At 48.3% G+C, this 12596-nt stretch overlaps 1 protein-coding gene across 1 annotated transcript in view; it reads right to left on the reverse strand.

Annotated features, from left to right (window-relative positions):
- Positions 1-10012: 10012 nt before the first annotated feature.
- Positions 10013-12596, reverse strand: part of EARS2 (glutamyl-tRNA synthetase 2, mitochondrial) — a 27249-nt gene continuing 24665 nt past the window's right edge. The window contains exons 8-9 of the mRNA XM_003795728.3: positions 10929-11064; positions 10013-10384 (exon numbers count right to left, since the gene is read on the reverse strand). Of these exons, the coding sequence (XP_003795776.2) occupies positions 10301-10384; positions 10929-11064 (220 nt within the window). The 3' untranslated portion in view covers positions 10013-10300. The remainder of the gene's footprint in view (positions 10385-10928; positions 11065-12596) is intronic.

Here is a 12596-nt window from a genome sequence, read left to right on the forward strand (position 1 = left end):
AAAAAAAAAAAAAAAGAATCTGGCAGAGCTAGACCATCTAATGACTGACACTTCCAAGAAACTGATCTGACTGACATCTGATTGATGAAGTCTTTGAACATTTTTGTATTGTAAGATCTTTACTAGATTCCCTACTATGTATCAGGCAACGTGCCAGCTACTAAAGTTATAACCAAGAATAGGCCACGCTTGAGCCAAGCATGGTGGCTCAGGCACAGTGTAATCTCAGCTACTCTAGAGGCTAAGGCAGGAGGATCACGAGAGCCCAGGAATTTGAGACTGTAGTCCAGCCTGGGCAAGAGCAAGACCTTGTCTCATAAAAAAAGAAAAAATGTTTCCTGTCTGCCTTAGTCTTAGATTCTTTTGAGTTAGATAGACAGTACATATATACTAATACATTATATAATTCCATACATAATGTATAAAAGTACTGTGAAGAAAAATAAAGCAGGATAAAGGCAATTTGGATGAGATTGCAAATTTGGCTATAAAAAAATAATTTTATAGGGAGGATACCCTCTAAATGACATTGAAAAGAGAATATGCTCAGGGGGAACGAATTGCTTTAACATTTACTAGAGTGAGTCCCCTGGCCATAATCATATTATAACTCTCTTCCACTCACTGCAGTCTATTGGACCAGGAGTAGGTACCAGCCTAAGCTATGCCAATCAGATTTTCTCCTGGGAGTGTGTATGTGGAATACTGGTTATTTAACTGGTGGTGTAGGAAAAGGGAGATGATTTAGCTTTAGGGATGGGCAGTTGTTGGCCAAGTACAGACATAAAGAGATGGCCAGGCTGCAGGAAGAAGACATGTGGAGTGGACACACAGGAGAGGGAAATGTTAGAAACTGGCTCAGCACCCGTGGCTCAAGTGGCTAAGGCTCCAGCCACATACACCTAACGTGGAGGGTTCGAATCCAGCCCGGGCCCACCAAACAACAATGAGGGCTGCAACCAAAAATTAGCTGGGCATTGTGGCAGGTGCCTGTGGTCCCAGCTACTTGGGAGGCGGAGGCAGGAGACTCGTTTGAGCCCAGGAGTTGGAGGTTGCTGTGAGCTGTGACACCACAGCACTCTACCCAGGGGGACAGCTTGAGTCTCTGTCTCAAAAAAAAGGTTAGAAACTGTGTGGTCTCAGAGGGACAAAAAGTTTTGTTGCCTTGGGTCCTATTGGGTTTCCAGGTACAGATTCCAATCTCTTGTGAGGTCCAATTGGAAGTCCCTCCTTTTGGATCTGTTAAGAGTCCTAATTCTTCCAATAAACTCCTTTCATGGTTTCAGTTAGTCTAAGTGTTTCTACACTTTGCAACTTTGTAACTAAGATAATTTTTCTAAGAGTGAAAATTAGGTGATGACCATGATGATGATGATGATGATACCTAAAATTTTATTAAGTGCCAGGCTATGTCCTACAAACTTTATATAGGTTATCCATCCCAACCCTTTCAACCTTTAAGACATGTACAATTCTTATCTCTATTTTATAAATGAGGGAACTAACATATAGAAAAGTCACACGGGAAGTGGTAGAATTGGTTTGTGAATTTAGACAGCCAGCCTCCATGCCTTTTACCACTGCATTACTATCTGCAGGATGGGCTTGAGGTTGAAAATGCGTGGTCCCTGGCCAGGCACAGTAACTCACACCTGTGATCCTAGCACTCTAGGAGGCCAAGGCTAGTAGATTTCTTGAGCTGAGGAGTTTGAGAACAGCTTGAGCAAGAGCAAGCCCTCATCTCTACCAAAAATAGGGGAAAAAAGCTAGCATTGTGGTGGGTGTCTGTAGTCCTAGCTACTGGGGAGGCTGGCTGAGGCAGGAGGATTGCTTAAGCCCAAGAGTCTGAGGTTGTTGTCAGCTATGACGCTACAACACTCTACCCAGGGCAAAAGAGTGAGACTCTGTCCTGCCCCCATCCTCCCCCCCAAAAAGTATGGTCTTTCAGATACTCCTAGTGGTCCTGAACAAAACCTCCAGTGAGAAGACACATGATGGCCAGGTATAGTGGTTTATGCCTGTAATCCTAGCACTCTGGAAGGCAAAGGCAGGAGGATTCTTTGAGCTCAGGAGTTTGACACAAGTCTGGGCAAGAGTGAGACCATGTCTCTACTAAAACAAAAAAAATTTTTTTTTGAGACAGAGTCTCACTTTGTCCCTGTTGGTAGAGTGCTATGGCATCATAGCTCACAGCAACCTCAAACCTTTGGGCTCAAGAGATCCTCTTGCCTCAGCCTCCCCAGTAGTGGGGACTACAGGTGCCCACCACAATGCCCTGCTATTTTTAGAGATGGGGGTCTCTCTCTTGTTCAGGCTGGTCTTGAACTCATGAGCTCAGGCAATCCACCCACCTTGACCTCCTAGAGTGCTAGGACTACAGGTGTGAGCCACTGTGCCTGGCCTAAAAAAAAAAAATTTTTTTTTTTTTTAATTAGCTGGGTGTCGCTTTAAATGCTTTCTTTTCCTGGGCCGCTGCCTGTGGCTCAAAGGAGTAGGGCTCCTGCCCCATACGCCAGAGCCCTGGCCAAAAAACCAAAACAAAACAAAAAAAAAAATTGTAAATACTTTCCTTTCCCTTTTTGAGACAAAGACTTGTTCTGCTGCTTCTGCTGCCTGTATTATATAGAGTATAGTGGCATTATCATAGCTCAGTGCTACGACCTTAAACTGCTGGCCCAAGTGATCCTCCTACCTCAGCCTCCCAAGTAGCTGGGACTAAAAGGCATGTGCCACCATGGTCAGCTAATTTTCTATTTTTTTTTTGTATAGACAGGGTCTCCCTCTTAATCAGGCTGGCCTCAAACTTTTATTCTCAGGTGAACCTCCAGTCTCAGCCATCCAGAGTGCTAGGATCACAGGTATAAGGCACCACACCTGGCCTACTTTTGATTATTTTAAGGACTTTGTATAAATGGAATCATATAGTGTTTGTCCTTTTGTGACTAACATTTCACTTCGTGTAAAGTCTTCAAGGTTCACCCATGTTGTAGCATATGTCAGAATCAACTCAGCATTTTGATCACTCACTTTGTTAAAACATTCACATTCTCTGAGCCAAGGAGCTCCCTGCAGTGTCATAGCTCACAGCAACATCCAACTCTTCCAACTCTTGGGCTCAGAGCAATTCTCTTGCCTCAGTTTTTTCTATTTTTAGTAGAAATGGGGGTCTTGCTTTTTTTGCTCAGGCTGGCCTCAAACTCATGAACTCAAGCTATCCATCTACCCTGGCCTCCCAGAGTGCTAGGATTACAGGTGTGAGCCACCATGCCCAGCCCTTGTAGCCATTCCTAAAGTCTTAGAAGCTCTGATACAACCTACTAGGTAATAGTTGAGCCTAGATGCTGCATTTCCTGAGCTTAAATCTTGGCTTTGATTCATAACTATAATGTCAAGATGTCATTGGCCCTAAACTTTTCAGGGCCTCAGTTTCCCTAACTATAACAGAAAAAATAGTAACATCACTTTTCACATGGGGTTGAGAAAATTTACCCCTTCTGAACTAAAGATGGACTGAAGCGTTTATCAGCACAATCACTAGAAGTGGTTGAGCCTCAAGTAAGTGGACGAGAAATCACAAGTATTGTTAGTACTCTGTGTCCCCTTTCGTGGTCAACACCTGTTGTTTCTGTCCTTTCTCTTTCTTCAGGAAAAAGCACCTAGTTTTCCTTGCGAACAAGTTTTCCTCCATTGGACATAATTTCTGTGGGACTACCTATTCCTGGTTAATGGCAGCATGACATCTGTTAGCCCAACTAGACATTCATTAGAATCTGAATCTTTTTGAGACAGTCACACTTTGTTGCCGTTGGTAGAGTACTGTGGCATCATAGCTCACAGCAACCTCAAACTCTTAGGCTCAAGCAGTTCTCTTGCCTCACATCCTGAGTAGCTGAGACTAGTCATCCGCCACAATGCCTGGCTACTTTTAGAGATGGGGTCTTACTCTGGCTCAGGCTGGTCTTGAATCTGTGAGGCTCAGGCAATCCACTTGCCTCAGTCTCCCAGAATGCTAGGATTACAGTGTGAGCTACAAGGCCTGGCCAGCAGGAATCTGAATCTTTTTTTTTGGAAACAAGAGTCTCACTATGTTGTCCTCAGAATGCTGTGGCATCACAGCTCACAGCAACCTCCAACTCTTGGGCTTATGTGATTCTCTTGCCTCAGCATCCCACGTAGCTGGGACTACAGGCGTCTGCCACAACGCTGGGCTAGTTTTTGGTTGTAGTTGTCATTGTTCTTTGGCAGGCCCTCGCTGGATTCGACCCGCCAGATTTGGTGTATGTGGCTGGTACCCTAGCTGCTGAGCTATAGGTGCCGTGCCCAGGAATCTGAATCTTTAGCTGAGTCGTCCAAAACTGAGTGAAAAACAGAAATGAATAATACCACAACTGTTGTTTAAGTGTCTACACCAAAGAACTTAGACAAGACTGGCCATTAGCTCTTGCAGATTCGTTATGATCTTTTTCAAGAACAGGTTCTTTGGCTCTCTCATAGTCTCCAAAAACCATCTTAAGTTAGGCAGAAGTGGTTTCTTTTTTTTAAAGATAGAATCTCATGTTGTTGCCGTTGTTGCCCTTGGTAGAGTGCTGTTGCATCACAGCTCACAGCAACCTCAAACTCTTGGGCTTAAGCAATTCTCTTGCCTCAGCCTCCCAAGTAGCTGGGGCTATAAGTGCTGCCACAAGGCCAGACTAGTTTTGTGTTGCAGTTGTCATTGTTAGCTCACCCGGGCCAGACTTGAACCCACCAGCCTCAGCGTATGTGGGTGGCACCGTAACCACTGTGCTACGGGTGCCGAGTCAGAGGTGGTTTCTATCGTGTGCAACCAAATAACTTTATCCTGTGTACTTTTTTTTTTTTTTTTTGAGACAGTCACACTATTTCGCCATGGCATCACAGCTCACAGTAACCTCAAACTCTTGAGCTTAAGTGATTCTCTTGACTCAGCCTCCTGAGTAGCTGGGACTACAGGCACCCACCACAACACCCAGATATTTTTCTTTTAGAGACAAAGTCTCACTTTATCACGCTCGGTAGAGTGCCATGGCCTTACACAGTTCACAGCAACCTCCAACTCCTGGGCTTAGGTGATTCTCTTGCCTCAGCCTCCCCAGTAGCTGGGACTACAGACACCCACTACAATGCCCAGCTATCTTTTTGTTAAAGTTTGGCCAGGGCAGGGTTTGAACCTGCCATCCTCGGTATATGGGGCTGGCGCCCTAGTCACCGCCCAACACCCAGCTATTTTTTGGTTGTGGTTGTCATTGTTGCTTAGCAGGCCTGGGCCAGGTTCGAACCTGCCAGCCCTGGTATAAGTGGCTGATGCTAACCACTGAGCCACAGGCACTAAGCTGATCCTGTGTACTCTTTTAAGCAAAGACTAGGACTCCATGATGCTTAACAAACTCATCAATCCCCTCTCTGCACTACCCCAGGCAAGAAGAGTATTGAGTTATTTATTGTTAGATAACAAATTATCTCAACACCAATTAGCTTTATTTTTATTTTATTTTTGAGACGGAGCCTCAAGCTATCCCCCTGGGTAGAGTGCCATGGCATCACGCTCACAGCAATCTCCAACTGGACTCAAGCGAGTCACCTGCCCCAGCCTCCCAAGCAGCTGGGACTACAGGTGTCCGCCACAGCGCCTGGCCATTTTTTGGTTGCAGCCATCATTGTTGTTTGGTGGGCCCGGGCTGGGGATTCGAACCCGCAACCTTAGGTGTATGTGGCTGGTGCCTTAGCCGCTTGAGCCACAGGCGCCGAGCCCACCAATTAGCTTTAAATAATAAACATTTATTAGGTCACAATTTGTCTGTGTCTGAAATTCTGGAGCAGTTTTGCGGGTGGTTCTGGCTCCCAGTCGTTTGTGGAGGTTGCAATGAAGATGTCAGCCAGGACTGCAACCATACGAAGACTTGGCTAGGGCTGGAGGTTCAGCTTCCAAGATGGTGCAGTTACATGGCTACTGGCAGGCCTCATGTCCTTGTCACATGGACGTCTCCCGGGGCTGAGTATCCTTATGATCTGGAAGCTGTCTTCCTCCAAAGTAAGGGATCCAAGAGAACAAGACAGAAGCCACAATGTATTTTTATGACCTACCCTCAGGAGTCACATGGACCTCTCCCGGGGCTGAGTATCCTTATGATCTGGAAGCTGTCTTCCTCCAAAGTAAGGGATCCAAGAGAACAAGACAGAAGCCACAATGTATTTTTATGACCTACCCTCAGGAGTCAAACTCTTTTTTTCCCCACCCAACTCCATCAGCTCTCCTGAGATCCACTTCCCTGGGTGCCCCTTGTGCCTGTTGCTCTGTGATTCTGACCTCACCAGTTGTGTATACTGCACCTCACTACCCTCCCTGGACAATGCTATGTTGCAATGAAAAATCAGAGACTGGGTGAAGGCTGTTCACCCAGCCACCTGGGGTTTTTGTTTTCATTAGCAAAGAATGAAGACTAGTGAGACCTCCATGCAATGGGAGAACAGCCACAGAAAAGGTGTGAAAAGCCTCAAGGAGGAAAAGAGTAGGCACAATGGACCAGGAAACAGGAATAGGTTGGCAAGAAGGTACGATTTATTCAGAGGCCCTGGGGATTACTGTCTCTAGCCCCTGTCCTGAGCCGGACACCCGCAGTGGGTCTGTGCCTCCCAAGTGATCCTGGGACATGGCTCACCACTCCTCCTCAGTTGTTCTGGAGGCCAAAGAGGGATGTGATTATATCAGCCAGAGGACCCTGCTGCAGGTCCACTCTTGAGCCTCAACAGAAAGAAGTGTCAGCCCCCTCAGTGCCAAATCCTTGACTCACTCCCCCAACCCTCTGAAAAGCACCCTGCCAGTGTCCCCCCAGACCATGCCAAGGATTTCCTAGGGGGCAAAACCAGCCCAGCTGGGAAGCAGCCCTTGAATGGAGCCATGGACCGTTCTCAGAAAATGGGTTGTTTGGCCCATCCCTTCCTGCAATGTTTCTGTTACCCGTGTTGGGCAGTCTGCAGCACTTGTTCAGGCACCAGAGGCTCCCCAGGTTGCCCACCCCTACCCCCACAGTAACCACACCACTCACACACCATCCCAGCTGCTGCCACCACCACAACTGAGACGATGTCTAGCACAACCCTAAGTGATGAATGCCACATAGAAGGTCCAAGCCTGGAGGGCCTCGTTCCCCACCAAGGGCTCAGGGCATATCCACGGTTAGTGGGTCCAGCCTCCGAGTCTGAAATCTGCTCTCAGAGTGGCCTGGTGAAGAACTGTCTCTCTTTCCCCAGAGCCTGAGGCCTTGGGACCTCCCTGCGGCGAGCACGACTGGCTTCAGGCCATATCCTCTGTTCCATCCAGTCCCTAGGGATGAGCTTTCCCAAGGCAAAGCCACCCAAAAGGACATTTTCTGCTTAAATGTGCCAGCTTTGGGAATGAGTCTGGGTTTTTCCAGTCTACTGAACCATTTGGCATCTGTCTGAGATATTGGAAGAAGTCAGGGAGTGTAGATATGCAGGTTGTGGGCTGCTTATGTCCCCTGGTGTCAGGACAGCGATTTGTGAGCCTAGGAAAAAGGAGCCCAGAGTGGGTGAATGTGCAAGCAGTGATCTCGGCTGGTTGGAGCATAGTTCTGACATGGGAATCCCTCTGACCCAGCTGGTGGCTGCCAGGGCAGGGACAGCAGGTCCCTGGGGTGGTGGCCATGGGGCAGGGGCAGGGCTGGGGTTGAGGATGCCTATCTCCCCTTACAGCTGAGGCCCTGGTAAGCTCTGCAGCTCATCCAGAAGAGCCTAAAATTCTTCCTGGCCCAGGGGTGGTTCTGGTTCTGGCAGGTCCTCCTCCTGTGCATCCAGATCCACAAAGGGTCGTGCCACAGCCTGAAACTCCGGCACCGAGGCAGGAATCTCGCTTGGGTTTCCCAGGGGTCTCCTGGGAGCCAGGACCGGGCTTCCCAATGGCTGAAGTCTGCTCCTGCCCCGGTGGAAACTGACCAGGTGTGGGCTGCAGAGGGGCTGCCAGCGCTTTTCCAGGCAGACACAGAGCCTGGACAGCCTGGGGCCCCTGGACCCAGCCCAGGGTAGGTAGCCGCTTGCTGAGCAGATCCCAGGCTGTCTCAGGCAGTGTGCACCTGCCAGCGTGGCCCTGACCATGTCCTTGGGACAGAGGCCACAGGTGAGAGCGTGCTGCTGTCGCCATTGGGGGACTCCCTAGTGCCAGGGGAGGCTGAGCGCTGGGGTCCACTGTGGGCCCAGCCTGGGCAGGCTTAAGTGCCGGGAGCCTTGGTTCCTGGCGCTCTGGATGTCAGGCCCTTTGGTTCTGAAACCAAATGTGAATTCTGGACTCTGGGAGGTCTGTCTGTCTGGCTAGTGCCTCCCTGGTGGCAATTCCGGGAAAGCGGTTGCTCTGGAAGGCTCCAATGAGGACAGCGGTCTGCCAGGCCATGATGGCTGTGTGTTTTCGCCGCTCTTCTCAGGGCAGGGGACCAAGGCTCAGCTTCCAGTTGCTTCTGCTTCAGGAGCAGCCTTCTCCGGTTTTGGAACCAAATCTGGATCCGAGGCTCTGCCCATTTGCTCTGCCAGTTTCTCTCGGGTGCTGATACCTGGGTAGGGATTTGTGGTGAAGGATGCTTGCAGACTGTCCCTTAGACTTGGGCTCAGAACCACTCTCCTCCTACGGGGTTCAGCTGGGAAAGACCTTCCCGACAGGCTGGGGGAATCCACAGTGGGCAGGACATGGAGACTGAGGACTATGGCCCCCTCCCTCCATGTCCCTCTAGCCAGTAGGACTCGTATCATTTTCTCAATAGCTTACAGGTCACATAAGTCACCCCTCATCAGTAAGGGAAGGAACCACACAAGGGTGTACTAGGAGATAGGAATCACTGGGGGCCATCTCAGAGGCTGAGTGCCATGCAGGGGAAGCTAAAAAGCCTCGGAGGGCATTTTGTCCCTCAGCAACATCCTCCCTTCACTTTATTCCTATTCACAGAAGACCCTAAAGAGAACACCTCCTTTCAGAAATTTGTAGATAATGACTTACAAATAAAGGTGGAAAGAAGTGGATTTGAAGAAAAAGCCACAAAATAGGAAGGGAAAAGGTCTCCAGTCCAAGAACCAGGTCTGAAGAACGGGAACCAATAACCTTTCGGGAAAGGAAACAGTCTACCCCAAGGACAAAGACGAGCATAAAACACGAGCACTTACACTTAGATTAACTTACTTCTCTCTTTACGGCTTTCAGAGTAAAGTTCGGTGTCCAGTTCAGTCCTGCTGAGCTGTTAGGGGCTGAATCTTGCCCACTCCAATTCTTATGCTGAAGTAACCCCTCAGACCTCAGACTGTGACTATATTTGGAGATAGAGCCTTTAAAGAAGTGATCATGTTAAAATGAAGCTGCCAGGGTGAGCAGCTAATCTAATCTGACAGGTATCCTGACAATTCCGGACCCAGAAAGAGATATCAGGGATGTTTATGTATGGAGGAAGACCACTGCGGCTAACTCCTAGATCTTAGACTTCTTGCCTCTAGAACTGAGAGAAAATCTCTGGTTCTTAAGCCACCTAGCTCTATAGGATATTGTTATGGCAGTTCTAGCCAACTAATACCCAAGCTGTCTGGACTGCTCTGGGATATTAACTTTTCTGTGAACTAACTCCTAACTTCTGTTATGTAATGTATCAAAAACCAGACAGAGGCTGGGCTCGGTGGCTCACACCTGTAATCCCAGCACTCTGGGAGGCTGAGGCAGGTGGACTGCCTGATCTCAGAAGTTTTGAGGACTTGCATGAGCAAGAGCAAGACCCCATCTGTAAAAAGAAGTAGCGGAGGCCTGGTGCAGTGGCTCATGCCTGTAATCTCGGCAGTTTGAGATGCTGAAGTAGGTGAGCTAAGGAGTTTGAGACCAGCCCGAGCTAGAGTGAGACCCCATCTCAAAAACAGCCGGGCCTTGTGGCAGGCACCTATAGTCCCAGCTACTTGGGAGGCTGAGGAAAGATTATCACTTGAGCCCAATTGAGATTGCTATGTGGTATGATGCCATGGCACTCAACCCCAGGTGACTAGTGAGACTGTCTCAAAAAACAGACAGCAGGCCTTCCTTCCAGAGTCAAGGAGGGGAGATAGGTTGGGCTTTACTAGCCAAGTGTCAAGGCCAGGCCCACTGTGGAGCCCTACATATGCAGTGTGTAGTCAAATTCTGTTTCCATGCTTAGTTCCTTCTGTGAGCTTCTTCCTGGGCCTCAGGCCTCCTTCTCTTCTCTGGAGACAGTTCTCAAGGGCGCAGATTCCTAGGGCCATATGCACCATCCTGCACATCCTCTCTCTAGCTGGAAAGCACCTTCTGGATTCGTTCCCGCACTTCCTTTGGTCCCAAGGACACCATCATCTCAGCAACAGGAGGTCCTTGCTAAGAACAAAAAGAGAAAATGTTGCTACACTGTCATACTCTGCATAAAAGATCTCATGCTCAGTCTGTGTCTGGAAGTTATCCTCAGACCCACCCCAACACTGCTGCCTGCACCCCAAGGAGGATAGCTTACTGTTTTGGTCGTTAACTCCCCTGGATAGGATGGCTCTCAAGAGCTGGCTTTTCCCATATTAAGTAAGTTATTGATAGGTCTGTTACCTCTAGGAAACTGCAAAATCCCGTGTGTGTGTGTGTGTTTTGGCTGGGGCTGGGCTTGAACCCGCCATCCTCAGCATATGGGGCCAGCACCCTACTCCGTGAGTCACAGGCGCTGCCTACCATGTGTTTTGTTTACTATTGTATCTACTATAGCTAGCACTTAGTAGATACTCGATAATTAGTGTCTGCTGACTGAATGAGGGAGTGATCACATTTCATTCATCTTTGTATCCCCTAAACTGAGCTCAGTACCTGCCAGAATATGTCAGCTGAAAGGATAAAGGAGGGGCTCAGGGTAACAGCGCAGCCCATCTCCCCACCTCACCGTCTGTCCACTGAGGGCCAGTCGAAGGAGCTTCATTATGTTACTGTGCTTGGTGCCTTCCAGGCCTTCTGACAACTTCTTCAATTCTCCACTCAGCACTTCTTGAGTTAAGCTCGTAGAAGATCTTTCTAAAAGTCTAGAAGAGGGTCAGTCTATAAAGGACTTGCATGGGCCAATGGTAAGTGGGTGAGAGGGAGAACTTTAGAAATTACTGACTGACTATAATACAGGCAGCACAACCAATGCTCAAGTGTTTTGTAGGAGGAAGGGAAATATCTACCACTCACTCCTCCCTATCCAAGTTGGGGACATGGGAACAACCAAAGATAATCTAAGCAAGTGGACACAATATAGGGAATGAAGAGGGTACCATTATAAGAGAGTCTACTAGTTGTTACCTGTGTCATATTACCTCTGCCTCAGCTTTCTCATCCGTAAAGTGGGGATAATAATACTATCTGTTGGCTCGGCACCTGTGGCTCGGGTGGCTGGGGCGCCAGTCACATACACCGAAGGTGGCAGGTTCGAATCCAGCCCGAACCTGCCAAACAACAATGATGGCTGCAACCAAAAAAAAAAATAGCCTGGTGTTGCGGCGGGTGCCTGTGGTCCCAGCTACTTGGGAGGCAAAGGTGGGAGACTCGCTTGAGCCCAGGAGTTGGAGGTTACTGTGAGCTGTGATGCCACAGCACTCTACCCAGGGGTACAGCTTGAGGCTCTGTCTCAAAAAAAAAAAAAAAAAAATACTATCTGTCCCACACATTGCTATGATGGAGAGTTAAAACTTGTTTTTTTTTTTTTTTTTCCCCCAGTTTTTGGCCAGGGCTGGGTTTGAACCCACCACTTGGTCCAACATACGGGGTCCAGTGCCCTACTCCTTTGAGCTACAGTCGCCGCCCAGAGAGTTAAAACTTGTAAAGCATCAAGTACAGTGCCTGAACATAGCAAATACTCATAAAGTATTAGATTTTATATTTGAATAAGTTTTTAAACATTAGGTAATATTTATTATATCAGAGAATTCAGATTTACAAGAGGATCTAAAAAGAAACTCAGGAATGGGTTAGACATAGAAGAATGGCTTATTTCTGGGAAATGATCTGAAACACAGTTTTAGAATTGTTAGGAAGTTTCCTTGGGGTGTAGAGCAGAAAATAATCAAGAGACTCCAGCTCTAGGCACAGCCCTGCCACCTACTTGCTACCATTCTTTTCCCATGAATTGAACCACTTAAGGATCTAAAACCCGATGGGCCAGCAACCATCCCTCACTTTCCTGGCAGTCTAGCTAAGAGAAAATTTTTTCCCAAAAGGTTTGAGTTTCAGCAATGCCCATAGCTCAATTGGTAGGGCACCGGCCACATACACCCAGGCTGGTGGGTTCAAATTTGGCCGGGGTCAGCTAAAACGACGACAACTTCGGCTCGGCGCCTGTGGCTCAAGCGGCTAAGGCACCAGCCACGTACACCTAAGGTGGCAGGTTCAAATCCAGCCTGGACCTGCCAAACAACAATGATGGCTGCAACCAAAAAAATAGCCAGGCGTTGTGACGGGCACCTGTGGTCCCAACTACTTGGGAGGTGGAGGCAGGAGACTCGCTTGAGCCCAGGAGTTGGAGGTTGCTGTGAGCAGTGAAGCCATAGCACTCTACCCAGGGGGACAGCTTGAG

The sequence above is a fragment of the Otolemur garnettii genome, unplaced genomic scaffold, assembly GCF_000181295.1.
Source record: "Otolemur garnettii isolate 467f Iridium unplaced genomic scaffold, OtoGar3 scaffold00096, whole genome shotgun sequence".
Classification (NCBI taxonomy): Eukaryota; Metazoa; Chordata; class Mammalia; order Primates; family Galagidae; genus Otolemur; species Otolemur garnettii.